General features: G+C 41.9%; 3 protein-coding genes across 6 annotated transcripts; 1 reads left to right on the top strand and 2 right to left on the bottom strand.

Moving 5' to 3' along the window:
• The first annotated feature begins 55 nt into the window (after positions 1-55).
• On the top strand, positions 56-5,455 carry wdr13 (WD repeat domain 13). Its single transcript, XM_047039828.1, has 10 exons — positions 56-126; positions 646-739; positions 848-1,079; positions 1,411-1,520; positions 1,668-1,798; positions 1,886-2,193; positions 2,381-2,561; positions 2,683-2,824; positions 2,962-3,080; positions 4,514-5,455. Exons 2-10 carry the CDS (start codon positions 699-701, stop codon positions 4,696-4,698), a joined length of 1,449 nt encoding a protein of 482 aa, XP_046895784.1. The 5' UTR covers positions 56-126; positions 646-698; the 3' UTR covers positions 4,699-5,455.
• On the bottom strand, positions 5,001-10,879 carry LOC124480474 (probable G-protein coupled receptor 173). 2 transcript variants are annotated; one of them, XM_047039830.1, is made up of 3 exons: positions 9,741-10,879; positions 9,458-9,605; positions 5,001-8,741 (listed from the first exon to the last, which is right to left on the bottom strand). In XM_047039830.1, the coding sequence occupies exon 3, from the start codon at positions 8,535-8,537 to the stop codon at positions 7,356-7,358; it is 1,182 nt and encodes a 393-aa protein (XP_046895786.1). In that variant the 5' UTR covers positions 8,538-8,741; positions 9,458-9,605; positions 9,741-10,879; the 3' UTR covers positions 5,001-7,355. The 2 variants fall into 2 exon arrangements, with proteins under 2 accessions (XP_046895786.1, XP_046895785.1); XM_047039829.1 differs by having other exon boundaries at positions 9,458-10,879.
• A 220-nt stretch (positions 10,880-11,099) lies between these two features.
• si:ch211-167b20.8 (protein phosphatase 1 regulatory subunit 3A) lies at positions 11,100-17,584 on the bottom strand. 3 transcript variants are annotated; one of them, XM_047039826.1, is made up of 5 exons: positions 16,446-17,584; positions 14,913-14,953; positions 14,688-14,764; positions 14,297-14,323; positions 11,100-13,705 (listed from the first exon to the last, which is right to left on the bottom strand). In XM_047039826.1, the coding sequence occupies exon 5, from the start codon at positions 13,703-13,705 to the stop codon at positions 12,227-12,229; it is 1,479 nt and encodes a 492-aa protein (XP_046895782.1). In that variant the 5' UTR covers positions 14,297-14,323; positions 14,688-14,764; positions 14,913-14,953; positions 16,446-17,584; the 3' UTR covers positions 11,100-12,226. The 3 variants fall into 3 exon arrangements, with proteins under 3 accessions (XP_046895782.1, XP_046895781.1, XP_046895783.1); XM_047039827.1 differs by having other exon boundaries at positions 13,045-13,705; positions 16,446-17,568; XM_047039825.1 differs by lacking the exon at positions 14,297-14,323 and having other exon boundaries at positions 16,446-17,583.
• Between the last annotated feature and the right edge of the window lie 212 nt (positions 17,585-17,796).

The raw sequence follows: 17,796 nt of genomic DNA, 5'->3' as shown, positions 1-17,796 counted from the left end.
CAGTGCAACGTAGCAGTTTACTGGTGTACATGTTAGTGTATCCGGCAACTGGGCAGGATCTACATGTGTCACATGACTAAATTTGACAGATACCGACCAACGATGGAGCGAAGCTAAGGAAGGAAGGTAGGTATGATGTGAGCTAACATTGGTGTACTTCATTATAGTGTCAACGCAAGAGAAATCATAAGAAGTACTCTATGTAAAATTAGATAGTAGCAATTAAGTTCAAAAGACAATCTCATTTTCAGTTCAGTTTTCTTTTCTTTTCCTTGTACAGACAGTATCGAGCTAGGCTAACGCCAGCCAGCTGTAGCTAGCTGGTTAGCAAATCATTCTGTCGCGATGAGACAAGCTATCTGTTCGCAAAAGTCTAATTGTAAGATCGAGGCAAGATAATTTAATGATGTCCATATGCACACCAGCTTTCTATGTGTCTTCCTTGTGTTGCTAGCTACGTTTTAGCTGATGGGGTTCAGAATTTCTACGTAGCCATGTAGAACAGACAGACAGACACTCACACACATATGCACGCACGCACGCACGCACGCAACGATTCCTGGGTCCCACTCTACACACACATTAAATTCTTATGATCAGATTGTCTTTGGATATAAGGTAGTCATGTCTTGTGTATGTCTCTAGAATCTGACATCTGCTAAGGCAGTGGCTTTCCCTCAACCCTAAGTGTTTGTGGAATGGCTGCAGTTTGGCAGCAAGTGTTGGCCGTGGACGCAAGGTAAACTTTAACGGATATTTATACAATTTAAGGTGAAAATGCACACAATGTTTGCTTATATATTTGTTTACAAATACGCCTTTCTCCCCATTTCTCTCCATCCCACAGGTACAATGCTTACCGCACGCCTACGTTTCCACAGTTCCGCACGCAATACATCCGTCGGCGCAGCCAGCTTCTCAGAGAAAACGCCAAGTGTGGCTTTGAGCCTGGTGTGCGCAGGCAGTACCTGAAGCTGCGCAGCCAGCTGCTGGGCCTACGCTACGGGCCCCTGTCTGAGCAGAGCAGCTTCAGAGCCAGCAGTGTGCGCAGCTCCCGCACCACACTGGACCGTATGGAGGTCAGACTCAGACACAGAGAACAGGACAGAGCGGGAGGGTCAGCTACAGGGAGAGACAGCTGCACTACTGAAGCGTTTGGAGAGAGTTTGGAAGACTATCTCACATAATCATATGGCCACTTAGGTTGTGTAGGTGCACCGAGTATGAGTGGGAGGGATGGTGTTACCATCTTCTATAAGGGAGTGAAGGAGATTTACCGATCACAGAGAAAGACAACAGTGTGAATTTGGTAATTTCAGGTTGATTTAAAGAAATGTGAGCTGCGGTGCTTTGTTGAACGACACTCATTTCCAGAGATTGTCTTTTTCTCTCTTTCACTTCCTCTCTCAGGACTTTGAGGAGGACCCTCGTGCACAGGGGGCTCGTGGCCACAGGCGTTCCGTCAGCAGAGGCTCCTACCAGCTCCAGGCCCAGATGAACAGGGCAGTCTATGATGAGAGGTACCAAGGAACCTTCCTCACTCTCCACTCCAATTCACATAGAGCCAGAGAGCTACAGACACTTTCTTCAATCACATCTGTTTCCTAGTTCAGTTACGATTCATGACATGCCATTGAAATTGTGCTTGCGTTGGTTTGTGCTTACAGGCCTCCAGGCAGCTTGGTTCCCACCTCGGTGGCAGAGGCCAGCCGGGCCATGGCTGGAGACACCACTCTGAGTGAAAATTATGCGTTTGCTGGCATGCATCACATATTTGACCAACATGTGGATTCTGCTGGTAAGGAGAAGGGAGAATATGGGTTTAAAAAAAGAAAAAAAGAGTGAAATAGAAACATCCTGTGATTTATCTGGTTGTTTTCTCTAGTTCCTCGGCTGCAGTTTGCCAACGATGACAAGCACCTGCTGGCCTGCTGCTCACTGGACGGCACGCTTTCCATCATGACCTTGTCCCCGTCTCCTCCCAGCGTGAAGGTCACTTTGAAAGGCCATGGCGGCCCCGTCACTGACTTTGCCTGGTCCCTCAGTAATGACATAATAGTGTCCACATCTCTGGACGGGACTCTGCGTATCTGGAACACAGAGGACGGCCGGTGCATCAGAGAGGTCCGAGACCCCGAGGCCAGCGAGCTGCTCTGCTGCACCTTCCAGCCCATGAACAACAACCTGACTGTTGTGAGTAACATCTACAGCTGGAGCCCCTGTTCTCGAGTTTCAAGTTTTTATTGTCAGGTGCACAGAACAACACAAGGTCAGACTGGGCACTGAAATTCTTGGGACGACAACTTTTGAGTTCTCTCTATGCTGCTCTGACCACAGTCTGTAACTACCATCTATGGTCGGTCTGTGTTGTGTTGTGCAGGTGGGAAGCAGTAAGCACCTGCTGCAGGTGGTCAACATCTCCACTGGAAAGAAGGTTAAGGGCGGGTCCAGTAAACTGACAGGTCGGGTGCTGTCTATGTCCTTTGATGCCCCAGGGAAAATCCTTTGGGCTGGAGATGACCGAGGCAGTATCTTCTCTTTCCTGTTCGACATGGCCACAGGTACATTGACCAAACATCCCAACCACTGTGTATCAAATCATACTCTTGATAAGGTGTTACATAAGTAACCTGTCAGTATGCTAGCATCTATGAAACAGATGGGACCCTTCTACCCACGCAGGGAAGCTGACCAAGGCCAAGCGTCTGGTGGTGAGTGAGGGCAGCTCCATCTGCAGTATATCAGCCCGCTCATGGATCAGTCGCGAGGCGCGGGACCCCTCTCTGCTCGTGAACGCCTGTGTCAACAAGCTGTTACTCTACAGGTCAGTGTCTAAGAGGTCAATGTTGGCCCTTTGTTAAAGAATGCATACAATAGGAATTCTTGAATCAGTCATATTTCCCAGGTCGGGTAGTGCTACTTTTAATTAGAATGAATTGGGTGTTGTGCTGCTATCTACAGAGTGGTGGACAACGAAGGCACTCTGCAGCTGAAGAGAAGTTTCCCCATCCAGCATGGCTCCCAGCCCCTCCACAGCATCTTCTGCCCTCTCATGTCCTTCAGACAGGGGGCCTGTGTCGGTAGGAGGTTTAATCATGCTGTCCTAAGGAGGTTTAATCATGCTGTCCTAAGGAGGTTTAATCATGCTGTCCTAAGGAGGTTTAATCATGCTGTCCTAAGGAGGTTTAATCATGCTGTCCTAAGGAGGTTTAATCATGCTGTCCTAAGGAGGTTTAATCATGCTGTCCTAAGGAGGTTTAATCATGCTGTCCTAAGGAGGTTTAATCATGCTGTCCTAAGGAGGTTTAATCATGCTGTCCTAAGGAGGTTTAATCATGCTGTCCTAAGGAGGTTTAATCATGCTGTCCTAAGGAGGTTTAATCATGCTGTCCTAAGGAGGTTTAATCATGCTGTCCTAAGGAGGTTTAATCATGCTGTCCTAAGGAGGTTTAATCATGCTGTCCTAAGGAGGTTTAATCATGCTGTCCTAAGGAGGTTTAATCATGCTGTCCTAAGGAGGTTTAATCATGCTGTCCTAAGGAGGTTTAATCATGCTGTCCTAAGGAGGTTTAATCATGCTGTCCTAAGGAGGTTTAATCATGCTGTCCTAAGGAGGTTTAATCATGCTGTCCTAAGGAGGTTTAATCATGCTGTCCTAAGGAGGTTTAATCATGCTGTCCTAAGGAGGGTTAATCATGCTGTCCTAAGGAGGTTTAATCATGCTGTCCTAAGGAGGTTTAATCATGCTGTCCTAAGGAGGGTTAATCATGCTGTCCTAAGGAGGGTTAATCATGCTGTCCTAAGGAGGTTTAATCATGCTGTCCTAAGGAGGTTTAATCATGCTGTCCTAAGGAGGGTTAATCATGCTGTCCTAAGGAGGTTTAATCATGCTGTCCTAAGGAGGTTTAATCATGCTGTCCTAAGGAGGTTTAATCATGCTGTCCTAAGGAGGTTTAATCATGCTGTCCTAAGGAGGTTTAATCATGCTGTCCTAAGGAGGTTTAATCATGCTGTCCTAAGGAGGTTTAATCATGCTGTCCTAAGGAGGTTTAATCATGCTGTCCTAAGGAGGGTTAATCATGCTGTCCTAAGGAGGGTTAATCATGCTGTCCTAAGGAGGTTTAATCATGCTGTCCTAAGGAGGTTTAATCATGCTGTCCTAAGGAGGGTTAATCATGCTGTCCTAAGGAGGTTTAATCATGCTGTCCTAAGGAGGTTTAATCATGCTGTCCTAAGGAGGTTTAATCATGCTGTCCTAAGGAGGTTTAATCATGCTGTCCTATGCTAAGATTGATTCTTCATCAATAGCTTCATTCTTTGAGATCCTTATTGCTACAGTCAGCACATTCTGTCACAGTCACATAGTCATCTTTATGTGAACATAAAACCATCTGTACAAATAACCTTTTTCCATGTTTTTGTCAGGTTTTAGTCTGCTTATATCCTTACTCTTTTTTTTCTCTTTGTCACTCCCCTCTACCTTTTCTTCTCTTGAACTCCATCTCGGTCTCAGTGACTGGCAGTGAGGATGCCTGTGTGTACTTCTTTGATGTGGAACGCAACACCAAGGCCATAGTGAACAAGCTGCAGGGCCATGGAGGGCCGGTGCTAGATGTCAGCTTCAACTGTGATGAGAGTCTACTGGCCTCCGCTGACTCCACAGGCATGGTCATCATTTGGAGGCGTGAACAGAAGTAGTCCACCAACCAAATGCTTCCATGCTCTGGGAAAAAACTACTGAAAAAGCTCTTGTCCGTCCAATAATTAGTTTTTACAACTGTACTAGACTGCTGAGGCAGCATTGATGGACAGTTACAACCTGAAATTGTTATTGGCTTTGTTGGCTTATTGTCAAGGGTGTTGGTAATATTAGGACTTCTGCGTAGGTAAACACTTCTACATGCAACAGCTGTGTCTTTGCAAACTGAAGAACACTAACCTGGAGAAACATGCATGTGCCAGGGCTTGTACTATTAGGATGTCAACTTAACCTGGTGTGCACATATGTGCAGCATGAAATGTTATCTTTCAAAGGCAATTCCTTCACTATTTGTATTGCATAACCTGTTCTGTCAGACTGTTTGGAGCGCTAGCTAACCTGTTATGTAACAGTTAAGAAGCAGTAATGAGTGACCTGACAGCCTTATTTCCTTAAATCTTACCAGTCCCTTAATCTTTGCCTATTAAGCATTCCTCAGTGTCATGGGTTGGTATGATGTGCATGGCACTAAATCACAGATCAAACTAAATTAGTACTGACAAATTCACTTTAAAACAACACAGAAAAATACTTTGAAAAGTGATGTTACTGTAATGAAACATTGTGCGTGTCTTAAGTGTGTGTATTTTGTGTGTTCTATATGCTAGTTTGTGTTTCATTCTAGATTAAAAGACTCCAGATTAATATATTTATTATACGCATACATTGAATAAACCCTAGCCTACTGTAATGTTATAAAGGTTGTGTAGTTTGGTCTTGTTTACATGTTCTGATATAAAACATTTTACAACCAGGGCACCCCTGGTGTGCAGAGCTTGAACTTTTTGACCAACATTTTTTTAACTCCACAAGATACCCTATAAGTTATTGTAACTCCAAGTCTATTTTGATTATATCCGAAGGAATCATTCTAAATCCTCAATCCAGCAGTTGGTTGCCAATGCATTTATAATGTCAACAGCTAGTTTGTACTGTTCAGTGTTATGAACCCATACTTAATTTGGTTTTCTGAATATTTTTCAATACCTTAATCTCCAAAGGTAGAATACCCCAGCAGAGTGAAAATACACTCTTTTTGTGAAGACATTTAAGTAGCAATAAAGGTTTATATATAACTATAACTGCCTTTCCAGACTAACAGATCTTCAAAATATTATAATTTGTGTATTCCAACATAATTGTACAATGTTTTCTTTATCTCAAATGTAATATTTTACATGTAACATATATTATTGCCAGTGTTGTCAAATGTAGGCCAGAAATGAAAGTGCATTGACAGTGGAATCCAAATGCAGCAAAAGTAGACTCTTTATTGATGTGTGGACAAAATAACCACTTCAATTATACTGTACAGAAACAAGACTATAGAAAATAACGCCATATCTGAAATAATTAACCATGTTTCACTTTTTAGTTTGAAATATGCACTCTAGTATGTTAAGGGGGCATCCGTTGGAATGGTTGACTTATTTAGGTTCTGGAGTGCCGAATATTAAGAAAGGTTTAATGAAACACCAAAATACTTGGGATGCATTCCCTAGAGAGTAATTTTTCAAACAAATGTATTGGGTTGTTTACCAACTTCATCTAATTCAGCTCTATCAAATACATCATCATTGGGGCCAAAATTAATCTCATGGGACCTCCTACAATGCACAAGATATGGTTTTCAGGTAATTTTTCACTCTCAATCATTGTCTGTAGTCTACCTGAACCTGCCCATCAGTTGCAGTCCCTTGCATTCATAGGACATCTCACTACATATTTTATCATCATTCCAAGGCATACAATGACACCATTCTTTTGAAATATTCTTCTATATTGTAATCTGTCATCATTTTCTCTTGTTCGCTCCCATACTTTAAACAAACAAGCACACACACGCTAACTCACTGACACACACATTAATAAAAAAAAACATGAGTAGGAATATATTTTCCTTTCTTGACATAAGATCACACACTGTACATTATGAATCCAATTCACAATTCCTTTGTAAAAATAGTGGCATCTGCAACATGTGTTTTGTTTATAAAGAAAGTAAAACAGGCATTCGTGTTTTATACAAACAGGAAGATGTCCACTTGATTTCTTTCAGTCTTCTCTGAGCCACATGAAGAAGGCGTCCACGGTTTAAGAATCCTCTGAGAAGTTTTAGCTGTATCATTTTTTTCAAATCAGAAACAAGCCCGCAATTATATCAATAGTCCAGTGCATGTCTCTCCAGTTGTTCAAGTCCTGTGTACAGTATGTAGGATTATCGTTCCATGTACAGCTTTGTGAGTAATACTTCCATAGGGCAGGTTTATCCATCTTAAGTGTAAGGCAATCAAATCTTGAAGTGGCATTTGATTATCAGGCCTATTACTGACTTGGTAGCCTACAATGTCCTTTTTGCTCAAATGCAACTAGTTCATGCATCATTACAGTACATGTGAAGACATACACCCTACTCTAATCATGTACAGTACAAGTGTTCCTCTAATGCGTAGCTCATTTCAGTATGACCTTCAGAGTAGACTTATACATTGTATCTGCCTTAACACCTTCCTGGAGCATCCTGTTTGTCACAGCCCACTATAAGCTCTCTGAACGCACAAACAACTCCTCCACACACACTTGAATCCCCCTCCCATTACATGATGCAGTATGCCTCGTCTTGTGGCAGGTGTTGTTTGGTCCTCCAGTAAGCGGGCAGGTGGGCCCTCAGAACTTTCCTCAGGTCTTCGTTGAGTAGGAGACAGAAGATGGGGTTGACCCCAGCCTGGACGAAACTCATCCACACTGTGATGGTGAGGTACCTGTGAGGGATAGAGCAGGACTTCACGAACACCCTCCAGAAGCAGGCCACTATGTAGGGCGCCCAGAGGACCAGGAAGAGCAGAGTGATGGTGTAGAACATCCTCCCCAGCCTCCTCTCTGACCTCACCTCCTCCATGCCTAGCAGGCGCCGGTGTTGGGTGTGTAGATTCTGCCGGATGCCCAGGAGGGTGGGTGGCATGGGACCCCGACCAAACCCTGCAATCCAGTTGGCTGCAGCCTGACCTGTCGCCCCAGGCCCGTGAAAGGTCCAGTTTTGGCTGATGGCCGGCACCAGTTGAACAGGCTTCATCTTGCGATGCCGATATTCAAAGAGAAGGAGCTTGGCATAGAAGCCGTGAGTGGCCAGTACCACAACAGCCAACATCAGCATGAAGCCCAGAGTGTCATTGGTCTTCAGGTAGCGGTGCTCAAAGATGCACTGGTCTTCATCGTGGATGAACTTGTAGGTCCCCACATCAAATACAGGCGGGAATGCCATAGCAACAGCCAGAGTCCAGACCATGCAGATGATGGCGGCGCAGGTCCAGACCGTCATGCGCTTGGCATAGAAGCGGTGGTGAGCGATGGCCAGGTAGCGAGTGACAGCCACACAGAATAACATGAAGGCAGCATGAAAACAGAAGAGCACAGCCAAAAAGGCTACCACCTTACAACTCAGGGTACTGTAGGTCCAGGCCGAGCTGTTGTGAACAGACACCAAGACGAAGGGAAAGCAGGCGGCAGAGCGAACAGCATCGGCCAGGCACAGATCAAGGAGGAAGAAATAGGGGGCTTGGTGGAGGGTCCTGTCACGGAGGATAAGTAGGGACACCAACAAGTTGCCTGCCAGGCTGATACAGATGATTAGCCCCAAGAAGATTAGCTTGAAGTAGGCTGACACATCTGAGGCTGTGATTCCTCCACTACTGGTGCTGCCCCTTGCCAGTCCACTCTGTGAGGCCAGTACAGCTAGTAGACTCCCAGGGCCATCAATGCCAAAGCTCTGGTTAGCCATATTCTCCCACTACCTAGATCTATGGATTCACACCTCCCTCTCTCTTTACTGTGCACACAGCTCAACTATTCCACCTCCTGCAGCCCCCCTCTTCCTCGTCCTGGGGATTCTCTGTCTCCTCCTCTCCTCTTACAGGGAGGAACAGGGAGGATCCATTCTACATGACAGACTTGAAAAATGTCCTTCTTCTCTGACGTTTACCACCTGTAAATTAGAGACAGACAGCATGAGATCATTCTGGCAGTCATTGCAACATCCTTGTCTTGAAATGATCACCCACATAATGTTATTTAGAAAATAAAAGCCTGGCTTTCAATGGCTTCTGTTGGGCAACAATCTGTGCCTTGCTGTCTCTATGTCTGGGATCAGATCAGCAGCTCTACAACATGCCAGCTCCTTGGCTCTCTCAGTAATTACCTTGCCCGTTGCTAAGATACAACAGCTCACATACTTTGTGCAAGTGTGGGTGTTTGAGTGCATGCATGGGGGTGTATGGATGGAGCAGACAGAGCACATCTAAGTAGATATCGGGAGGCAGAGACAGTCTGATAAACTAGCATTATGTTTCATGCTGCCATGTTTGTGGGTTTGTCTGTGTGTAGTTGCTCGAGAGACAGAGAAATGTATCACCTGTTGTCACACTATTCAAAATATTTAATCTATGCCAATACTTATAAAGTGATTTACATTTTATTACATAACAGTGAGTTAGTTGGCCCTAAGGATTGTAGGTCCCAACATATCTCATTTTTATTTTAAACAATACATGACGAAAACATTGCAATAATGTGAATAATAGCTAGATGTTGATTATGATAACAATAATAAACAGTCGGCCTAGTCTGCTTTATACTTCCATCAGTCTGACCAGGCCTGTAGAGTAGGAATAATCATCTAGTGGCCATCCAAAAATAACTTACCTTTCATTTATGCACTGCTCTATAATTGACCGTTTTAGTTTGGTATTACAGTTCATTAAAATGAGAGGAAAAATATTGAAGAGCTGCATTCTCCTTTGTTGCCTGGCCCAACACCTGTTATATGCAAGCCATTCTCCTCGGGTAGGCACTGTGACACAAGAATAAATGATCATGTATAATCCAAAATGTCTAATAAATGAACTATTGATCCAACCATTGAGTGCGATCTCTGTTCAGTTGAGTCTCTGGTTATGCTTTATTATCATTTTGTAGTTTCACAGACCAAAGGTTGTTGTTTGTGTTCGTGTCCATGTCCATGTCCATGTCCATGTCATGTCATCCATCCATTTTCATAAAACTCCCGACTTCCACGTCGCATCATCAGGTCGAAAAGGGTGTAAGGAAAATTCGGATGTGGAAAAACAGAATCTTGTTCTCTATCCCTCTATCCAAATGATGTCAGATTGTCAACGGTTACCCACCCATAAACGTTTATAAAATTAATATATTTCCCACTGCGAAAATTATCTTGACAATCATACTGCTCGTCCAATAATCGTTTCACACGGTCTTGAGGACTGAAAATAGCCATGATAAATTTCTGTTTGCATTATTTAGCTATGCACGCTCTCTATTTATCACGAACAATTATTTGCAGTCTTTGTTATGACGTCCAGCGAAGGCTTGTCCAACGAGACATTAGATTATTTCAACAAATGCATAATTGACAACAAAACATCGTAAAATTCGGATTGAAGAGATGCATAACACACTAAAACGCAAAGATAGATTTGTAAAAATATAGCCTATATTTTTCATAATAATCCCAATCAAATGGCTGCTTGCTCGAAAGCGGTTCGCCTCTTCGCGGAGTCCATTCGGTTCGATTCGGGACGGAGAAAAAGAGAGAGAGAGCTATGGCTCAGCTATAGACAGAGAGAGATATGAATGGCCGTAGCCTATACAAGTCAAAATCTGTCACCAAAAAGTAAACAAGTTTTAGAATGAAATTATTAATTTACATCAAACGTATCGGTCATTATCCATGTTGTGGACTGTTTGCGTTTTGTATGTTCTCTTTTTGGACGGCAAAAAAACAACAGCATACTTACAATAGCTGGACAACAAAAGTATACACTAATATTGCATAAGTAAAACTTTGATTACACAATAGATAACCCTATATAAAAAAATCCATGAACTGTCACCAGTCAACCATAAGCCTATATTTTAAAGGGGCTTCACGGGGGAATTGTCGGCCTCTAAACACTGTTCTAAGTTTACAATGACGGCTCTGCCCTCTGTACTGAAGTATGACACCATGACTTCAATGCAATGCCTGACCTTTTAGCTAATATCAGCGGCTCATGTTGCCTCTGGTTATTTCCATTTATTCCAAGCTAGTACACAGACTGCGGCCTGCCTTAAGTCTCAAACACGAAAACTCTGCAGATATAATTCAGTAGTTAATTCATGTATCATAAAGATTTTAATCCCATGATTGTACATATAAACTAGTTTTTCTTATGATTCTGAATGACAATGAGATGTAGTGATTGATAGAGCAGGATACTGATACTAATGTTTTGCATAAAAACTGTAGAACATAAACATAGGGAAATAAGACATAGGGAAATAAGAGTTAAAGACCTAATTTTATGGTCCACTTACATTCACAAATACACACACTGCAAACATACATATCTATCACTTCAAATTTATATTAATTCATTATCTCAATCTAAATGGTCATGACTGTGCTATAGAAGTTTGGGAAAACGTTTTTTTTCTTGAACATGCAGGTACAGACTTTTGACTGCTACAACAGAGTTTAAGCAACATGTAGATATGGGAACCGTGACATCAAAGTGTTTCACGTCAAAATGTTATAGGTCTGTACTGAACATTAATTTGAAAGATTATCTTACATGGTCTATTAGCCAAAGATGGCCAAGATGTCATTCCGACTCAAATGGTGGATAAATCGTTTTAGAATGACACATTTTACCGCAGAACCTTTGATTCTGTAATGGACCTTATCTGTTATACAGATATGTCCTTGATATCCTGCTACATATTAGGGAGAGACTACAAAGACTTACAGGGGGGGGAACATAATTACCCATGCTCTAAAGAAGATTTCCAAAAATCTAAAAACAAGTAAACTAACATATTAATACTAATGATATCAAAAACTGAAACTTAATGTTGTCAGTAACATGTTCTCCCACCACAAATTGTAATGCCATGTCATTTAGAAAGTAAAGAGTAGAAGATACAGTAGGTGCTCCAGTCTCAAACTACCGAGACTTTAAAAAAAGGACTAAAAACTTTTCTTTTTAGCAGAGCTTATGAGTTTTAATTAACCCCATTATCTAATTGTATTTTATATTGATGTTCTTACCTTGTTTTATAATCTTAACTGTAGCACTTTGAGATTTGTTTCAAATGTAAAGTGTGTTATAAATAAAATCTGTTATTATTATTATTATATCCATATGTTTTAATTACCACTTTTGGAAAACCGTTTTTACAATTGAAATCCTTAAGTAAAAAGCTAATAATTAACTATCATATTGACCTCATATGGGATATCATGACAAAATATAACAGCAACTTTTTTTGGTGCGAGAAATCATACACACATTTACACCCTCACACAAGCACAAATAAAAAAAACAACAAGATCCACTTGTGCACATAATAATCAATGTGTTTGTTTGGAATCATGAAAAGGCACCTGGCAGGGGGAACATGGCTCTTGAGTGATTAGAAACAGAGTGTGATGAAGAAAAGTCCCATGAAGAGGAAAACACTGGGTTGATGGAGCACCAGTGTCATGCAGATCACTACACTCAGGAAGATGATTGATGAGATCAGAATCCTTTCCATGGTAGGCTCAGACTCAGGAATCAGAGGATTGTGTTTCTCTGATAGGTTGCTTGACTGATCTCCCACTGTAACAGAGAAAAACGGGTAAGACTCTTCTTTTTCAGCTGCCTCACAACGACTAACTTTATGTGGGTCTTGTGTGGTCTTCTGTGAGTATTGGGGCATGGAGGGCCTAATCTCTGTGAAACCTTCTGACATTGAATGGTTGTTTGTGCATCCAGGTGAAAGTGCAGTTGTGTGCCCATCTTCCACAGGTGTCTGGCTTGTTACAGTGGGAGCACTGTCTGTGGAATCAACAGGTGGCAACCACATGCAGGAGGATATCTCTACTCCAGGTATATACTCTCCTGAGGCCTGCTGGCTCTGTGACCAGCACTCTGCTCGCAACACCAGATTCCCATACTTTCTCTGTAGGCCCCCCTCTAACCACATCAGTTTATCAGCCTCCTCAGGGGAAGTTGGGGATGACTCTGGAGAAACTCCGGTCTCAATGTCACTCTCAGTCCCAAGCTCACCATGGTCAGGGTCTGAGGACTGCTCTGAAAGCTCGATGGAGCTGGTGGGTAGCTTCTTGTTTCTGCTTACCAACCATTTGTCCTCTTTCAGCCTCAAATGTTCTTCTTCTTTTTTCATTTCTGATCCACCCTCCATCTCCTGTTCTGGGATTGTAAGAAGATTGCTCTGATTTCTTTTATAGTTCAGTAAAGGCACATTAGCTTGGATCTCAATGTGTGGCGCGGGAGTAAAAGTATGAGTGGGGTCTGTCCCAGTATCAGTATCACTCGGGTCAATCACGGTGTCAATACGGTCGGTAACAGCTTCTCTAAAGTTCATCACAGTGTCACTAGGGTCAGTAATAGCATCAGTAGGGTCAGTTACATATTCATGAATGTCAGTAACAGTATCACTAAGATCAGTAACAATGTCACTGGGGTCAATGTTAAGGAGCTCATTAACATTATAAAGGGGGTCACATACTGTGTCTTTGAGGTTAGTGACAGTGTCATCCAGGTTGGTATGAGGCAGATCTATATTCAAGTTTGTGACAGAATGAATCAAGTCTAAGCAAGTTGAGTCAGTAGCAGTGAGTGTCGGTTCAGTATCAGTCACAGTTAGGTCAAGGTTTCGGTTGTCTGATTCATTTTCCAGTTTTAGTTCAGGCTCGGATTCAGAGAGCTGTAGAGGTTGGTTTTCTTGAGAGGCTTCCAATGGGTCTTCAGGGGTTGGAGTTGTGGCAGTGGAAGACACGTCAGGTGATTGTTCACCCAGAGACATAGAGACACTGGACAGCGTTCCATCAGCTGATGGAAGGTCTGGGTTGTGTAGGACAGGAGAACTGGCTGTGTCATATACCATCTGCAGGAGAATGACAGAGATAGAAACAGCCATGGTAACTTCAAGTCAAGGGAATCAGTCAGATAGAGATCTGTATCATAGCCATTCAGAGAAAGCATACCAATACATACAGTAGGGTGCTTTTCTTTTAGTAGATTACATGCTGTAAGCATTGTTTGAGTTCCCTTTAAACAAATGTAATGATGTACTTCGGGATATTCACTATCAAACATACAATAACATATAAGACTAAATATATGTGGTATTCAGATACAGATATAATTGTTTTGTGAATATCTAGTTAAAGATGGCACAAATCCAATTTCTAAAACGTCTTAAGTTTATACTTAAACATTGATGTTTACATGTTAGTGCATTTACAGTTTATAAAATAAAAATATCAATACCTCATAACTTGGCTGTGCTAGTTTCACGATGCAAGCATGACTTATAGAATTTAAAACAACAATAATGGACAGATGAAGTCAAGCCAGAACTAAACTACTAGAAACAAACCAAAACACCATGAGCAAAACGATGGAGATATGCATGAGATGGTTGGTGCAAGTAACATAACAGAATCATGCATTTACTCGGACAATTAGATATTACCTAAGTTCTTGCTGAAGCTTCAATGAGCTGTGAACAACAGACAACCAGCCATTGAAAGATAAACAAAATAATGTAAGTATATTGTGGGAAAAATCTATTTTAAAATCTCTTGGTTTACTTTTATTTATTTTTTCTTGGTCTTCATTTCGTTAGAATAAAAATGCCTGCTTATACCCTTAAACATTTTACAAAAGGACAAAGGCCTGGCCACTTGTTGCTCATTGTGTCATGTTCATATCAGTTCCACACATTGTGTACTTATTTTAATTTCACTGGGAGATGTGTTGACCACTGCCAATCAACACACTTGCACAGAGTGAGCAGATTTTAACAAAGGGACTATAAATTGAATACAACATTTCAATATATCTTCATGACCATACAGCATTACCTCCACATCGATCTCTGGTTGGATAATGGCTGGGCAGATGGGAATAGGCCTCACTGTCACAAAGCACTCTGGTTCACCTGCAACAAGAACCATTAAAATAGTTTGTTCATGATCATTTCAAGCACATTGACACAAAAAAGGACAAGCACTAATTTGTCAAAACACATTTTGAACTATAGCAATAGTACTGCTAATGTGAAATTTACAACAGCGGCCATATTGTACCTTCTTCCAGGTCTGGATCATCATAAAAGTCATCCTCCATACTGAAAGAAAAAAACAGAGTTAGTATTTAATAAAACAGCATTATCTTAGATGCAGCCTGACTGATTAACAAACTGTTACTGAGACAGAAATAATACAAAGATAAAGGTAATGTTACTATTACAGATCACACATTAATTGAAGACATGACTTAATAAGGGCAGGACAACTCTAAAATGTGACATAAACCTTGTCAAAAGATGGGCAAAGTCATAGGATCAATACCCATTTATTAGCATTAGTCTGCCAAGTAGGTGCTAAATACTCGTCTCATGTTTAGTTTTTTTTTTTTTTTTTTACTAATGGGGCCACTGACAAGGGTTGTTTTGACACTGCAATAATTGACTAAAAAATAATTGATTACTGGACAAGCCTAAGGGACAGAAAGGCCAAGCCTCGATTGGACGTTACCTCAACATTTCCTCACTCTGCCCAACCATTACCTGCCAAAATTAGATCATTGCTATAACCAGCCACATTAACTAGATTAGTTTGTACCCTAAACCCTGAAACAACCACAACAAACTCCTTAAGAAGTGGGAGGGCTGTGTGATTACTTCTGGTCACAGGACAAACATCATGCATCATATCTCATGTTTACTTGATGTAAGTCACACAATAAATCATTTATTGACATTTATATCCACACCAATGTGTCCTAGCTCACCCAGTCTCAAATATTAATTGTGGAAATAGTCACAAACTGTTTAAATGAGAAACAATGAGGCAAAACGAATGCATTCCCAATCACCCAGGTTCAGTTATGACAGTGTGTGGTTGGGTTGGCCAGGTGACAGTTTATGTACAGGCTTGTCTGTAGGTCTTGTCTACACAACAAGCAGACAACACCTCTTGAGGAAGTGTGGTAACATGTCATGTGAGTGCCACTCAATAGGAAAGAGCCATTAGGGCACATTCTGTGCTCCTATCAAAATGTCATCACCATCCTGCCAATCAAGAAAGGCAGGATCAAGGAAAGTGATCCAGTTGATCTTTATGAAGAGCTAAAGAAGAGGTGTTTGTCTGGGCTTCTACACAAGGTCATGACCTTTACCATTGAAACAAGCTTGGTCTGATTGAAAGGTCAGGGGTAAAGTCTTGGTCCTTGAAACGGCAAGGCTGAAAGTGACACCTGCCCTGTCCTATTTAGAACCCCACTTACACCCCTGGATGACTGGCATTCTGAGAGGGGTGTGTTCTCTCTTTCCAAACATGTCTCCTTTCAAAATGCCTGGAGACACTAGGACCTGGCTGTCTCATGCTCATTAAAGCTACTAGCCCCACATAATAGGCCTTCTGTAAGTAGGGTACAATTAGCATATTCTTCAGTGTTTGAACTGCTTATGCTTTTGTATTGGCTAATAAAAAGTCAGCCTTAGCTAATTCCTTACAGTGGTGTATAATTGTGCAAAAGGACTACTCTCATATTTTGGTTGGCTTAATTTCCTTGCATGCTCTGGGAAATGGATGCTTGGACGCCTTATTTGGGCCTACCTGTAGATTTTTCCAGGTTTCAGGATACCTTTTATGTCTTGCATATCATATCTGCTGGCTTGAGCCAATTCTTCTTCATAGGACAAGAGAAGGGTCACGACATAATTCCTACCATTGTTATTCGCCCAGTAATCTCCATCAGGCGTTTTAAACTGAACCACAAACTCAATTCGAGAGCCATGAGTAACATAAGGTGGGGCAAAGGACAGTCTAAAAGAAAACTTATCAGTCTCTCCATCGTGTGATCCCTGGACATATTCGGCAGGATAATCATAATAAGTGCCCCAACTGTCCATAGTTGAACGAATATAGACTGCTTTATTGAAGCTGATGTTTAAGACTCTGATAATCCCCTTGAATGTCAGTGGATCGTCTTCAACAGTAGACACCATTTCCACTTCTATCTTATTAGTGTGAACGGCGTGCGTCAATGTAGAGGGGGTGGGCATGTCGAACTCAGGCCTCACACGGTAAATTGGGTGACGATCTGGCCCCCGGTACTTTGCTTCTTCTGCTTCATACGTTGCATCTTCCTCGTCTGAATCAAATGCGACAAATTCCTTCACATCCACTAGGTCTCCACCTGTTGTATCGGCGAATGATACTCTCCTTGCGGGTAGCACCAACCCCAATCGGATTCGTAAATATTCGGCGTCCTCGTCGTAAATTGATTGTCCACGCTTTCTGGGTATCGGAGAACACCTTGGGATGAGATGCACATTCTGTGTATCGTCATCATCGTCCTCATCCACGGAAGAGTGACCCTCTTCAGTTACCTTGCCAGTCTTCACCGAGGTGAAAAGACCCTCTGGTTCTGGTATGGTTAAGAAAGACATTTTGATGCTGCTAATTTTTTTTGCGAAAATACCATGCACTGTACAGAGGACATCAGAGTCTCCAATACTACGATTTAAACCCACTGTCAAATGTTACGCAAGAAAACTCCAGAGTTTAGGAACGTGTTGTACAGCTGGGCACAAATGGAGTTCCCAACAGAAAGTGCGATCACTGTCTCACAGCCCATGTGACTCGCAGAGTTGTGCTGGTTCAAAAGATAAGGTGAAAGAGCTGTGGTGTGTTATGGTTCCGAAAGCAACCGTCTAAATTTAGCAATACGTTTAGTTCTAGTGACACCCGTGATCAACCCACATCATATGCGCCCTCTCCAATAGGCTAGGCTTACAAATATAGCAGGCTTACAAATATAGCAAGCAAAATGCCAAGCAATTACGTTTTGATCAATCTATTGTTATTAATATATTATCCGTTATTGTCATTTGGGTGATTGTTTGCTATTGGTGTTTTTTTGCAAAGCTATTCATTTTCTATTTTGCACATTATATTAGGTCTC

This window comes from Hypomesus transpacificus, chromosome 18 (genome assembly GCF_021917145.1).
Source record: "Hypomesus transpacificus isolate Combined female chromosome 18, fHypTra1, whole genome shotgun sequence".
Classification (NCBI taxonomy): Eukaryota; Metazoa; Chordata; class Actinopteri; order Osmeriformes; family Osmeridae; genus Hypomesus; species Hypomesus transpacificus.
Note: the sequence above shows the minus strand (reverse complement) of the source record. Positions and strands in the feature narration are given on the sequence as shown.

Excerpts from the sequence above, each read along its gene's own strand:
- si:ch211-167b20.8 (XM_047039825.1), bottom strand. The coding sequence starts at position 17,281 with ATGTCTTTCTTAACCATACCAGAACCAGAGGGTCTTTTCACCTCGGTG. Across the intron at positions 14,954-16,445 it reads AAACCTGGAAAAATCTACAG|TATGGAGGATGACTTTTATG; the intron begins GTAGGCCCAAAT and ends TTTTTCTTTCAG. Across the intron at positions 14,765-14,912 it reads TGATCCAGACCTGGAAGAAG|GTGAACCAGAGTGCTTTGTG; the intron begins GTACAATATGGC and ends TTCTTGTTGCAG.
- wdr13 (XM_047039828.1), top strand. The coding sequence starts at position 699 with ATGGCTGCAGTTTGGCAGCAAGTGTTGGCCGTGGACGCAAG. Across the intron at positions 1,080-1,410 it reads CCACACTGGACCGTATGGAG|GACTTTGAGGAGGACCCTCG; the intron begins GTCAGACTCAGA and ends TTCCTCTCTCAG. Across the intron at positions 1,521-1,667 it reads AGGGCAGTCTATGATGAGAG|GCCTCCAGGCAGCTTGGTTC; the intron begins GTACCAAGGAAC and ends TTGTGCTTACAG.
- LOC124480474 (XM_047039829.1), bottom strand. The coding sequence starts at position 8,537 with ATGGCTAACCAGAGCTTTGGCATTGATGGCCCTGGGAGTCTACTAGCT.